Source organism: Micrasema longulum, unplaced genomic scaffold, assembly GCF_059751315.1.
Source record: "Micrasema longulum isolate JH-2025_06_02 unplaced genomic scaffold, ASM5975131v1 h1tg000963l, whole genome shotgun sequence".
Taxonomy (NCBI): Eukaryota; Metazoa; Arthropoda; class Insecta; order Trichoptera; family Brachycentridae; genus Micrasema; species Micrasema longulum.
The window spans coordinates 137,968-152,970 of NW_028278154.1; the positions used below are offsets into that span (position 1 = coordinate 137,968).

The 15,003-nt window shown below is 34.9% G+C and overlaps 1 protein-coding gene across 1 annotated transcript in view; it reads left to right on the plus strand.

Moving 5' to 3' along the window:
• Window positions 1–7,691: 7,691 nt before the first annotated feature.
• LOC148277877 (cell adhesion molecule Dscam2-like) overlaps window positions 7,692–15,003 on the plus strand; it is a 67,022-nt gene continuing 59,710 nt past the window's right edge. Inside the window, exon 1 of the mRNA XM_088232258.1 lies at window positions 7,692–7,893. Coding sequence (XP_088088384.1) covers window positions 7,692–7,893 — 202 coding nt within the window. The remainder of the gene's footprint in view (window positions 7,894–15,003) is intronic.

Sequence of the window (15,003 nt, forward strand, 5' to 3'; positions counted from 1 at the left end):
TATTAAAATTAAAATTTTAAAAATGTAAATAAAATAAGAACGAAATAAAAAAGGTTAACCTAAGAAAATAACAAAAATGTATTCAATGAGAGATATAAAAATGCTTTGCATAAATAATAAATCAATAAAGGAACGTTCTGTATACTAACCACCTTCGTAATAAAAACATAATTTTATTTTTATTATGACATGTTTTCATGTCAAGTGCAAACATATTAAATATTTTTGGAACAATATAATCCAACGTACGTTGTCCATATTTATTTTTAAATTTTGGTACAACTAGGCCATCAATAGATGTAAATCTTGTTAGATAGCTGTGTGGTAATTTTTTTTAATATATCGAGCTGAACATCTGTTGGATAATAATTTTGCTCCATAAAATACCCTTAACTGGTAAAACATTTAATTTATTATACATGAATGTAGTATTATTTCTTTGATTGTATACATAATTGGGTGCAATCAATTCGACAAGTGCATTTTGAACATTTTGTACATATTTAATATTTGTTGCACAAGAATGTCCCCAAGCGGTGATCCCGTATCTCATTATGGATTCTCCCAGAGACAAATGTACTAATCTAAGTGAGGAGAAAGGAACTAAAAACAATAATTTGTCCATATGACATATGACATTGGTAAAATAATAATAATAAATTGTTATTTTAGATATTGTTCATCAATTATATGTGAACACAGCATGCACAAATAAAGATAAAAAAGTTAAAAATATTATTATTTTTTTAATTGGCAAGCTTAATTGAATTCAAAGATTGTTATAAAAGGTTATTACAAATTATTTTACCTAACTAACATCAGGGACTATTTGATTTTATAAATTGCGATACAGTTTTCCTATAATTATTTTTTTATCATTAAAGATATCAATATCAGCATTACTTTCTACGTTATTATACAATCTTAACATACGTAATAATACATTAAGTGCGCCATATTAATATTGAAGGTTGGAAGAAAAAATGTTGTAAACGATCTCAATCGCCGACTGGGGACATTCAGGGGTACATTCTCTAAACAAAATGTAAAATCAACATTACAATTAATTATTTTCTAAAGATATATCAAGTCTAAAATCTGTCCCCTAAGTTCCAACTTATCTAGACCAAAATGTTCTAGGCGCTGATCATAAGACTGAAGGGTACTGCCCAGGTTACATTTAAATGTTAGGATACGAGGATTTTTTTTGCACAGATTAAATTAAATGAATGTGAGTTGTGTAATGTGCTGACTGGTGACCAGACTACAGATCCAAATTCCAAATTACTACGAACTAGTGAATTGTAGAAACAAATTGTCCGCGGTTTATGTTTTTTTTTTTTTTTTTTATACGCCTCCACTCAAATGGATTATGGATTTATCTACAATATTATTTATTTCGTACTGACTGTGCGCAGAGTTTTCCCATGATTCGTCTTACTCGGAAACATAATTTATTTTTGGAAATGATTGAAATATTAAATTGTAGTAAATCTACGAGTTCTCAACAAATTATTGGAAAAAAAATCTGTTTCTCTCTTTATCAATTTCTTATTTATTCGCTCATATCAAACACACGCACACATTCAGACCCACCCCACACCCATACACCCTCACACGCGCTCACACTCACCCTGACCGAACCCCAGTCCCACACTCGCATAATTATTTTTTGAATATTTTAATGTTTTTTTTTCAAACTTCATTGGATTTTTTCAAATTGTATTTTTGCGAAATACTTTACTGGCTTTATATATTTAAAATGTTATATAAAATAAATATTATGTAATGAGGTTGTTTTCCCTAATAAACAAAATAAAATATAGAAAAGTAAAAATAGCGCCCTCCCCACTCTCGAATGCGAATAGGGAAATCACGGAGAAGGTAGCTTACAAAGCCTCCGCTTTACACAAATATCCCTCCTTGTGGCCTTATAATATATCCCCGGACGGCGCACGATGGTGAATAGGACGCTACATTGGCTTATTATTTTGTGACGTAACGTGAAAGCGAAATGACAAGTCAAAGGCCTTAGGTAGCAGCCCAATTTTATTTATTCGTTCAAAATTATACTCGTTTTCATATTCACTTACTTATTAAAGCTTCTAGGTCTGTGCCCTTGTTAAGCCATAATAATCAACTATAAAAAATACATAGTAGATTGATGTGATGATTGCGTAGAATAACAATCCAGAAAATAAATGTATAAATAGTAAAATTACATTCACAGGTCATAAGCCCTGTAGACGCCTAGACTTCTATATTACCTTCTCTTAAATGTTCTTCATCTCTGTTGTAATATGTAAATAATAAAATTAGTTAAGAACATACATAATGCATAATCAATTTTTTTTTTAAATTATCATTAAAATGAAAAAACCTATTCAATTTAACTACGAACTAAAAAATACTTCCTTTTTAATGGTTTCGTCAATAAAGGATCTCGGCATTACTTAAGATAGTAAACTCTCTTATCGTGAACACGTTGATAATGTTGTTAACAAATCTCTCAAACTTCTGGTTGGACTTCAAAAATATTAATACCATTAAAACTCTTTATTGCTCACTAGTTCGACTCCATCTAGAATACGCTTCTCCTATTTAGTCTCTATTCTACAGGACTTATATTGACCATATTGAGTCTGTCCAACACCGTTTCCTAAGAAAAGTGGCATGGTTGCTCGGATTACAAGGGGGTAATTATTCCTATTTTGAAATAGAGCAATCTTAATCTGTCTTCATTGGAGAGACCTCGAACTGAGATGGACTTGATATGCATTTTCTAAATACTTAATGCTATAAGTGATGTCCCATCTCTGTTGCAATTAATTTCTTTTCATGTCCCAACCATGTCACCCGAAGTCAAAATCTGCTATTTATAAAATCTTCTAAGAGCAACTTTGGTTTTTATGCCCCAATGTCCAGAATGTGTAGATTAGTCAATTCTTCACACGAAGTGAAATTCTTTGGGATAGATCTTCCGGCCTTTCGTAGATCTCTTCGCGACTAAACAGTGTGGGATGAAGTTGGATTGGCATGGTTTAGCTCGAAGTCTTATGTCTTTCGTTTTTATGAATACATTGTATACTATTATTGTTTTGCCCTTGTTTGTCTTTGCTAAATAGTTTTATGTTCTTTTTGTTTAGTTTCTTGCATTTATGTTTCTTCATGTAACTGTTGTAATTGTCTTAGGCCGTATATATAATAAATAAATAAAATCAATAGAAAATAGTAAAAAAGCATAATATGAAATGATAAGTGAGATGGTTTCTATAAACTACTCTATGGTAAGAAATTAAAGTTATTAATAATATAGTACTGAATAAAATAATACAAAAATAAAAAATGAAAAAACATTAAAATATCAAGATATAAATACTTATATACAATACTTACATACAAATTATTATACAATAAAGAAGTAAAAGTTTACAATCGGTAAGTAAAGGAAAGCAGATTAGTACATTTTCACTAGTCGCAAACTTTAAATTACACTAGTAAAACACAATTTCAAATTAATGTTTCATGTCAACCTTATCAGTAATCGAGCCCACACTCTGTAGGCAAATACCGTTAGACCACAAACCTGAATACATAGTACCTAAATAATACTCATAAGTTTCAGTGCCGTGTAATCCTGGAATATTTTATTTTATTTTATTTATATATTTAAAAATCACATAAGCCAAATTACAAACAAATATTCTACTTAAACACTAAGGATAAATCTAGCGAGCGAAGGAGTGCAGTATAGCGGAATACTTGAGAGGATCTATCAGTTCCCATATAGGCAATGCCGTTCCAAGGAACCGATATGTTGCGGCAAAAATATGTAAATATAGGGTCGTATTTGCAAGTGTTCACGGATATAATAAGTATGAATGTAATATATAAGCATGTATTTAATCAAATAAGTATGTATTTAATTTAATAATTATGTACATAATATATAAGTATGTACATAACATATAGGTACAAATTAAGTTATAATTGTCAACACATTTTCAGACTCTTCGCTTCCCATGTCTATCAACCATTTGTCATTTTTTTCCCAAAACATGTTGTGCTCTCGTTTTTCCAGATGTAAGGCATATATAGCTTCGGTCCCGTGAAAATAAAAGATGTTTGAAACACCGCTACACGCGCTCTGGGCATCATTAAGTCATTCCTCGGGGAACTTCGTGTTCCGTGTGCACGGTGTATCAAAAATGTTCTTATATAAGATTGCCTTACAACAAGAACTAAGAGAGTTTTAAACAAAATACGTATAAAATATATTACGCTGTTTTATATATTTAGTTATTAAGTTTGATTAAGGTTAACATTTTTTTTACCTATACAACGTAAATTAGTAAGGAACTTTCGAAACCTGTAAATTGACTTATGAAAACAAAAATCTTAAAATATTTCTCAAGCGCATTTACAGAAAATAAACGGAATTAGTTTTATAGAAAAGAAAATACTTACTAAGCCGAAGCCGGTAGGAGTACAACTGTAACTATTATCGTACAGTTTATTTGAACGTGCAAATTTAGGAAAGAAGTTCAGGACAATAATAATATAACGGAGAGCCCTCGAACAGAACGATTCTCTTCAATTTACTCGACAAAACTTATTCATTTGTTGCCTCGGAGAAGTTATGTATCGCAAACTGCTAGCAGAACTCGACCCTAGCTAGGGTCGGAAGTCTGAAAACAACCGGACGAATAAGACGCAAAATTTCAAGATAAAGGACTGCCCCGTTACTTAGGAAAATAAAGTATAATCATCATCATCATCAGCATTCCTTTCCACACCCAATGGCGCATAGGACACTGCATTGGTACACCAATGGCAGCGTATCTTGATCACTTTTGTTACATGAAGGTAAGATGATCAGTCTTACGCCTCAGGTACCAGTCCAGGGTCTATGAAATGTTCTAGTGTAAAAACTCCCTTTTAAATAAATATTTCATGTCAACCACGTACGAAATCGAACCCGAGACATCATGCGTAGTAGGCAAATGCGATGAACATTACACCACGTGGGTGACGACATAATATATAACGAGACAAATATAGAATATAATATATGAAATGTAAATATTTATTTATTTGGGAAAAAAACATACGAGTATATTGCATACAGAAAATAAGTATATATATAAACGAAATTTGTGAAAACAGTCAAAATAAATTTTCCACAGTGATGTAAGCTTTTGATTTAGTATATTATCGGCATCAAAATAAAAGCAATTTGACAATTGAGAAATGTTACGCACTTAGAAGTTGCAGATAAAATAAAAATACAAATATGTAATAAAAATAAAGTAAATAGAAATAAAATAATTTTAAATTGAAAGAATGGGATAAGTAAACAGTTATATAAAAGTAATGTAAAAGGTCCAAAATATAATAAAGAACATACATACATAATTACTGACATCGTATAACTAAACAGGTTGTATATAAGGAATCAGAAGATTCCTTATAGACAACCTGTATAGAAATATTTCATATAGGAGAGACGACAAATGTCTTCGTGACCGGAGAGAACGGTATTATAATAATGACATGCTCTAAAGTAAAAATCGTTTTTCCTCGAGTTAGACCCAGGTATCGGCAAATTTAATGGAATATGGAGTCCAGTCAAATATATGTAAACGGAAATACAACCATCCATTACTTACAACTGCATAAGTTTCTACAGTTTTGTACTACCATTTTGTACGAGTTCATGTTTTACTGTGCGAGTATTTACCTAAAAAACGTAAAATTACTGAAACGACAGACTTCTTACCAAATTAAAGAAAAAAATCCTATCATTGTGATCGGTATGATTTCCATGTAGAAACACAGACCGATGCAGCAGGCTTATTATATCACAATTTCGTTTCTTAAGTTTGTCCGTTCGTCATATATCCATCTCAACCTAACGCAATTAAAATCATATTTCGCTCTCGTTCCCTCTCATACGATACGAATGAATTTACGAAACGAATCAGTTACAGAATAAGGCCCCAGATCGACGAGGGAGAAGTATCGGACGCGAGAGCGTGGATCCTCTGTGGGGTGTCGTCATAATGTTTCTCGCGTGCTGCGGAAAAGGTTTAACGCGAGTTTTCGACTTTCATTAATTTTAAGTTAAATATTCCCATGTAAGAGCTAAACTATGTTGATGCAGTTAAAATGATTACCTACATATCAGTTATAGAAGGTTAATTTCAAATTTACGTCTGCAATTCAAAATATCAAATAATGTTTTGACAACCTCGAACTTTTGAATTTGATGTTTTGTGTGAGACAGCGCGGAACGTGGAACGTGGAACGAGGCCTCGCGAGGATCGGATCGCCTTATCTGTTGATTCGCGCAGTTCGAACTACGCTGAGAACTACTCGCCTTCCCCGCGGCTTTACGTGTAATTAGCGAGAAAGTTGAAATGACGACGATTTTAAACATTTTCTCGTTATTGAAATTAAAATCGTTTCCTTTCCATCTAAGCATTTCCTTTCCAAATTGTAATTTTTAATATGTGTAATACTGTCTCTGGCGTTGATTACCTTATAAAGCAATAAATTAAGATGCATTCCCCCATAAATTACTTTGTTTTGTAGGCTTCAGTAATGCTTTTGAGTTTTTTTTTTTTTCTGTTTAGTATTTTAAAAAATTGTTTCGTGTTTTTTTAAACACGAACTTTCTGCATTTTGTTTTTAAAATAATTATTTATTATACTTTGTTAAAGCAAATCTTAATATACGAACTTACAATCAACATTTTCAGGAAAAAAAGGAACCGGAGCAGCTCTAGTAAATTCAATGAATTTTATTCAAACCAACATGGATACTGGGATCTCTGTGATGTAATTCACCACTGTAATTAGGCCTCCTGGCCTGTTGTGGTGCAAAAAAAAAATATATAAATATTTTATACATTAATGATTTGTCACTGTACAATTTCAAACTAAGCAATTAAATATCACTGAACTCTTTCAACTAGAATCATTAAAATTTATCCATAAATTAGCCACTGATGTAATTGTAGACGAAGAACTAAAACTTGTAAAACTTTGTAGTCAACATGGACATAATACGAGAAAATCTGAAAAATATCATAGACAACTTTCTAAAACAAGACAAAGACAATCAAGACTAATAAACCAGAGACTGAAATTAAACAATAAACTACCAGACAAAACTAAACAAAAGACTCGGACAAACTTTTCAAAAGATGTAAAAAATATTATTTTGAACAACAGAGTATGAATGAAAAATGTAAATATTATTTTTGTAAAATGAATGTAATAATCCGTAAGGGTTTATAAATAAATAAATTTTCAAATTAAAAAAAAAATAATGCGCGCTTTACGGTAGGTGGGTTTTATTTATTTATTTATTTACGGACATTGTCCTTTTACTATAAAGTGTCGTCCAACATCACCCATGTAAACTCACCGCTTGTTACTACAGTAGTCAAGTCTTCCGGTAAAACGGTGTTCGTGTTGTCATTCTTTATGTACCACGTACATTACTACTTTATTAGTCCCCGTAAAACGATGAATCACATTGGCACATTTTATGGTAGGTAATAATGGCAAGATCGCCGCTTCGGGGGACTCGCGGCTCATATTGTCCCACCGGTACCTGTGCGTGCGTGCGTGCGTGCGTGCGTGTGTGCGTGCAGAGCGTAGGCCGCTGGCGGTCTCCACCGGGAGATGCGGATCCGTTACAGTGACAGCTCGGCGGCATCACGCGTGTGCGAGGAGGACGCCGCACTGCCCCCGTACGTTCGTCCCCCTCGCTCTCGTGCGGCGTCAATCATCTCCCGACGGGAAAAGGCCGACCCGAGCTGCAGCCCGGGGCGGGGGCGAGCGGAGGGCGGCGGGAGGAGGGGGATGAAAGGGAAATCTTACGAATGTTTGTCACTCGAGATGGATCTAAAGTGTGAAAATGTACGGGAATAAAGCGGGCCTAGGCGGGCGCGGGGGGCGGTGCGGGGGGGCTCATCCGGTCCTCGGGGGGAGGGGAAGACTTCTGAGAGAAATCATAATATTTTATCGAGCCATTATTGCGAGACGGAGATTTCCGTGGCCATAAATAGTCGGGTTTTCTATTAAAACCATTCGACAGCAAACTGGCGATTATCCCCCGTCGCCCGTCGCCCGTCGCCCGTCATACGCTCCGTCGACATCAGCGCGGATTCACTTCATCGCCCCAAATGATTTAATTTTTTTCATTAAAAAAAAAATATAAGCGTAAAAAAACAAAACATGCAGTAAAAAAATGTAACAGTTCAGCTTGAACTTACCAAAAAGAGTCTGGCTCTTGTGTTTGGCAAGTTTACGAAATATTATAAAAAAGAAACAAAAAAAATGCAAAACAAAATAATAAAATAAATAAAAAATTGAGAAAACTTAATACTAATAACAAGTAAAAAAAATTAATAAAAACACAAAATTTATAAATTGAAATACACAGGCACATACGCGTACATTATACATACATTTTTATTTTCAAAATACGGTTAGTGTTAATTATGTCAGGAAGCTTGTCTACTATCAATAATAATTAATAAAATGTCTGTTTCTTTAATCGCTCCGTTCGTGCGCGTCTTCTTCTTCTCCTCGTGCCGCTCCGCTCCTATCGGAGGTCGGCTCCGTCACTCGAAACTGCTCTCGATCCCGGGCCATTTGGGTGAGCATTTTCGTCCCGTACCCCGTCTACCCCCTGTCTTCCCTTCCACGATGGGCCGCAGCTCGCGGAACATATTTCACTCCGCGGAATGTGCGGCCTTCGTCTTTCGACAGCGGTTAGCGGCTAACTCGTCGGACACGACCAGCGCAGCACTCTCCTCGGTGGGTGTAGGCGTCGTTCGCACTGTAGAGTGTTCGGCGGCCCCTGCGGCGAGGGAGGCGGCGCGGAGTGGCGCGTGACGCGTGACGCGCACGCGGATTTACGCGATGTGTTTTTAAGAAAGATAAATATCCTCTACCCGCGAGTTCACCTACCCACCTACCCGCTCCGAGTACATTAGCAGCGGGTAGTGGAGGCCGTACACCTGTACACTGGCGTACACTAGCGTACACTAGTGTACAGTGTACAGGTACAGGTACAGATACAGGCAGAGAGGAGTGTGATATAAAAATTCAGGACGCTAAAAGCACTATAGAACGCGGGAACATAAAACATTCAGCGCCGCCCCCCACCCCACTTCGGCCGTAGTGTAGGGGGACAGGGGTAGGAGGTAGGATAGACCACTTCCGAGTGGAGCACCTCCCCCGCACCCCACACCCCGCCCCCGCGCGCAACATTAAGGGAGAACTTTTAAAGATGTTCTTTTTTATTATTTTCTTCGTCTCCCGACTCACTTAGCACTTCACTTTAGTAAATTGTGACACATAAGTTTTTATCGTACAGCGAATGTGCCGAGAATCCGCATTACCCTTTTTAATTAAATTTGAGCTAATCCGGGGGGAAAGTTGAAACCGACGCTAAGACTCCGACATTCTAATTGTACGTGTTCAGGTAGGCGAAGAATACAGCCCTTTCTGTTAAAAAGAGCCGGAACCCTGGACGGGTGTTTTCGACTCGATGACTTTCCTCGGGTAAAAATCCTGTAAAAGGAAATCGAGTAGAAATACATAATTCCGGTAATGTATTTATTATTTTATTTATTTATTAGAAGAAAACAACAGCCATTATAACAAAAAAAAATATTTACAAATAAACCAAAATTATAGGCCAATGAAAAAATATCACAATAATAATGAAATAATAAAAAACAAAAGAAAAAGTTTTTTGTTTACTCGGACTTTAGAATCCTTTCGCCGGCGGATCCATGCGGAGCAACCCCAGATCAGCCTTCCCTCCTTTCTCCTTTCTCCTTTCACACGAGAGAAAGTAATTACAATATCAAAGTGTACAGAACAGTAAAATATTAGGTAGGTACAGTTAGATTAAATTATAATGATTTTTATTTATTTTCAATTAAGGTTCTAGCATTTTCTTTAAATTTGTTTTATATCTATATCCATCTATATCCATATTTATCTCATTTTAATATATAGTATATTTATTATTTATATAGTTTAAACTTCAAGCCTTCGTCGCTTTATTACAGTATTATTTAGTGAATACATTTAATTGGATGGCAGGCCCTACTATGAATACATTTTATGTAGTTTTTTTTAAATATTCATTTAACCTGTACATCTGTTTGTATTCGAAATAAAATATTAAAAAAATATTTAAAAAGTGAGGAAATACATACATATCGATTTCAATAATCTCAATAATCTCCGCGTCGTGGTACAGTGGTTGGCGAGTTCGCCATCATGCTTCAGTCGTGAAATATCGCTTTTAAGGTTGGTTCTACAGTCTACACTGCAGTTTTTAATATTTTAAAAGATTGATCATCTTACGCTCATGTAACAGGCGTATCTGTACTGCCAGTTCGGTGCCCTATGCACCACTGGATGCGGATGTATCTGAGGATACATTCATACATGTGGCGCACAGGGCACTGCGTTAAATTGTATAATCAATACCGGGTTGGGTCAGTCGCAGGTTGCCGGTGCCAGCGTGTTACCGTATTTTTCAAAAATATTTATAAAAATATTCTTGAGCTTGAAATTCCTTCCGAATTGCAAGCACGCGATTCGTCGACGGATTATTATATATTTTTTTTTATATTTTGTACTTGGCCTACATTAGTAACTTTAGATATTTTTTAAAGTTTTTTTTTTAAATACACCATATTTTATTTAAAACAACTTTCATAATATGTAATTGTGCAGCAGGATTATACGTCGCGAAACGTAAATATTTTGACATTTAATATTAGGTGTTTATGGATGTTCCATTGTGATCACGAATACGATAAACAACCATGCTGAGAAATTGTCATTACGTCGCTTATTAGCACGTCGATAGTTATTTTTGATCGAGCTACTGAATTAAATAATCGCTTGGGGGAAAGACCGCCTCGTTGTTTAATGGTTGGCGCATTTTCCTACCGTTCTCGAGGTCCCGGGTCGATTCCCGTCTAGGTGAATGTGAAATGATTTTTAAATTTGAAAAAAAAAAAATTGATAAACCCTTGCAGGTTACATACATTTAACAAAATATTTTTACTATTAAACTTCATATTCTACTGCTAATGATAATATTTTTAACATCTTTGTAAAGGTTGTCTAAGTCTTTTGCATAGTTTTGTCTAGTAGTTTATTGTATAATTTTAGTCCATGGTTTATTAGTCTCGACTGTCCTTTTTTCAAATTTTATTTATTCGTCTACAATTACATCGGTGGCAAATTTATGAATAAATTTTAAGGATTCTAGTTTAAAGAGTTCATTTGTATTTTACTGTTTAGTTTATTTTAAAAAGTTCTTTAGTTGCTGTTAGATAGGGTGGGTCATATGCTAACTTTATCGGTTGATTTTAAAGGTATTTCGAACTGTATTTTATTTCGTTCCTGGACTGGCCACCTGCTGCGTGAGACCGATCACCTTACCTTCGTGAGACGGATGATCAAACTGCGCTTCATTCGGTTCAGCGATGCAGCGCCTTACGCGGGAGGGGGGTGCTAGAAAGAGGGAATCACATGAGTTGTAAAAGAGCGGGGTTCAAAACACGGACCTCCGATCCGTCGATGCGCGACGCTACCGCGGGACCGCGGCCCGGTAAAGGTACTGCTGTCGTCCGTCGTCCGTCGTCCGTCGTCCGTCGTCCGTCGTCCGTCGTCCGTCGTCCGTCGTCCGTCGTCGCCCACGCACGTGAAATAAACAACAAATGAGATCTGACTTTCAGCATTATTATCTGTTTACCTGAAGTTCCTCGCTTTACGCGCCATGCGTCGGTGGAGTTAGAAGATAAAATATTTAGGTAAAGCCGAGTCTTCGCACTTCACTTCCCGCGTGCGAAGACTTGCCGTAAACAGCTTACTTCCGCGCCCGCTCCCCGCCATAAAGCACCGCCATATTTCTTTTTTAGATACTTGATTATGCGCTCTTCAAAACCTTACATTCAAAAATAAACTCGATTGTTATTTTCATAAATGCTTTAGTTCTACATTTTTCGCCATTAATTTTACGAATATAAAAAAAAGCATTTAAACTTTTTAAAATTTATTTCAAGTTATTTACGATTAGAAGAGCAATCAGGCAGCTGAGCACTATCCCTTCGGAGATCGACATCTTTCACATGAGTGAAATTGTGTTTAAGGGGCGAATTTTATTTATTTATTGGTATAAACAGTGATACTATTACAAAACAAACATAAATTTTTATTTTATTTCTCCAATCTTTAAGAGTGGAGATAAACACGACGTCACTAACTATCGACCGATAGCTAAATTGCCAATATTAAGCAAAGTTCTAGAAAGGATCGTCTACGACCAATTATACTCAGTTACAAGTTCACTAATTGTCCCTTACCAGCACGGTTTTGTTCGTTGTAGATCAACAACATCAAATCTTGCAGTATTTACTGACTTCCTGCATAAACATATGGATAAAAGACAGCAAATCGACACAATTTACACTGATTATTCAAAAGCATTTGACCGCGTTAATCATAACATCCTGATCAATAAACTTTCTTCGTTGGGAATACACGGTGACTTGAAAAGATGGATAAAATCTTACATAAGTAACCGCAACCAAATTACTATTGTAAATGGTGTTAAGTCTAACCCTGTCGAGGTAATTTCAGGAGTGCCACAAGGATCCCATCTGGGCCCTTTACTGTTTATTTATTATATCAATGATATTTCCAAATGCTTTCTTCACTGTAAATTTAGTGTATATGCCGATGATATGAAAATATACTGTTCTATTAATTCTATTTCTGATTGTGATGCCATGCAAAACGATTTAAACCGGTTTTCAACTTACTGCCAAGAGAACGACCTAGCTTTAAACGTTTCGAAATGCCATAAAATGACATTTACTAGAAACAAAAAAACAATAACTTTTCCCTATAATTTTAACAATATTAATATCCAAAAAAAAAACAGCTGCAGGGATTTGGGAGTAATTTTGGACACAAAACTTAATTTTAATACTCATATAGAGGCTATTCTATCTAAATCATATAAAATGTTAGGCTTCCTAATGAGAGTTTGTAAACCATTCAAAAATCCAAGCACGACCTTGGTACTATACACCTCATTAGTCAGAAGTCACTTAGAATACGCTTCCTGCATTTGGAATCCCCAATACAACATTTATATAAATTTAATAGACAAAGTACAAAATAAATTTCATAAGTACATCCAATGTAAATTCCCTAATGTCAGTAATTTAAAGTTACCTTGTCTTCATAAACGGCGTATGATTGCGGATCAATTATTTATTTATAATTTGCTAAATAATCGGATTGATTGTGCCGATTTGCTGTCTGAAATAAACATTAATACTCCTATTCGTCGCACTCGACATACTGTATTACTGAGCTACAACAAATGTAACACCAGAGCAGCTCAAAATTCGCTCTTAGGAAGAGCAGTTTGTAATTTTTCTAAAATTGAGAAGATGTACAATTTAGACATCTTTAACGACTCAGCTCTCTGCTACAAACGGAAACTGAGTCTTATAGACTTTAATGTTTAGTATCACTAATATTATTATTGTTATTATTATTATTATTATTATTATTATTATTATTGTTATTATTGGAGCACATAAGGGAATTTGCTTATGTGTGCCCTACTTCAAAATTTAAAGTTACACAAATTCTTCTTACATCTTGTTGTATTGTTAGATAGTTATTTCATATATTGTGTTGTGTACGTAATTGGTGCTGTGTTAGGTTTAGTTTTTGTTTGTAATATTGTCTAGATTTATATTAACATAGCACTGTGTGCACAACATTAAATTTAAACAAATAAAAAAATAAATAAACAAATAAACAAATAAACCTAACACAGCTCCAATTACAAACGTAAACGTCGTTTTACGCCGGGGTTCCGTTCCGAGAGACGCCGTCGTAAAATGAACCCAAAATAATGGAAGATAAATATAAGGTTAGGTTCCGTGTCAAAATTCTAAGAACAATCTAATATGTTTGTTTAATACATATCTTATAAAATTCAAAACAAATTCAAAATAGATTATAAATGTATTTAATAAATACAGTTTAAATTCGTTTACAAAATAAATAATAATCTCTTGATTTAAAAAAATATTTTCTTATATTAAGTACTAACTCATCAGTTCGTCGGTACTAAATTAAATTCTCACATTTTTTTAAAAATGCGTCTAATTTTATTTGCTTTGATTGTTGCTTCCTTTCTTGCAGAATCATAGCATAAACTACAAATATTTCAATATTCTTCTGATTTTAATAATATCAAAAATATAATCATACCTTTATTATTTTTCTTAAAACTAAACTATAACTAACAATTTCACACACACGATAGGCTTCTCGCGTACATGGTAATATAATAAAACAACGTGTAAAAGTGTGTCTGCTATTAGAATCGCGGCGCCTACTGTCGTCTAGTGTCGGCCGAATCGGGGAATCCCCTGCCGGCACCAACCGACGTAATTGTAAATCGGCGTAAATCGAATCAGCGTAAAACGACGTTTACCTGCACATCAAATGTTATAATTTCTGACAGGACAAGAAAATGTGACGAGAATATGTATAACACGTGACTCCATTCGTGTTGGTATTTCCATAGTTTGAATAAGGAGTGTGGTTTATGAAGTGATGTGTACAGTACCTATCGAGTCATGGTAAATTTAATGACACATTATTGGTGTTAATACAGTTGATTCCCCTTCGTGCTGCTGCAGATATCCTAATCGATCTTCTGAACACACCCTGCGATCTTGTCCCTTTTTTCCTCTCTATGATCACCGAGTGGAGCTTCTCGCCACTATCCGCGGCCTTGTTATAGGTCCTGTCGGATATACAGATCCGGTGGCTTCCAAAAAGAATTTCGAGACTTTTAAAAAGTTTTGTGATCATTTCGGCGAATCGATCATGTCCTTTCAATTTAATCCCAGTCAGTAAAAAA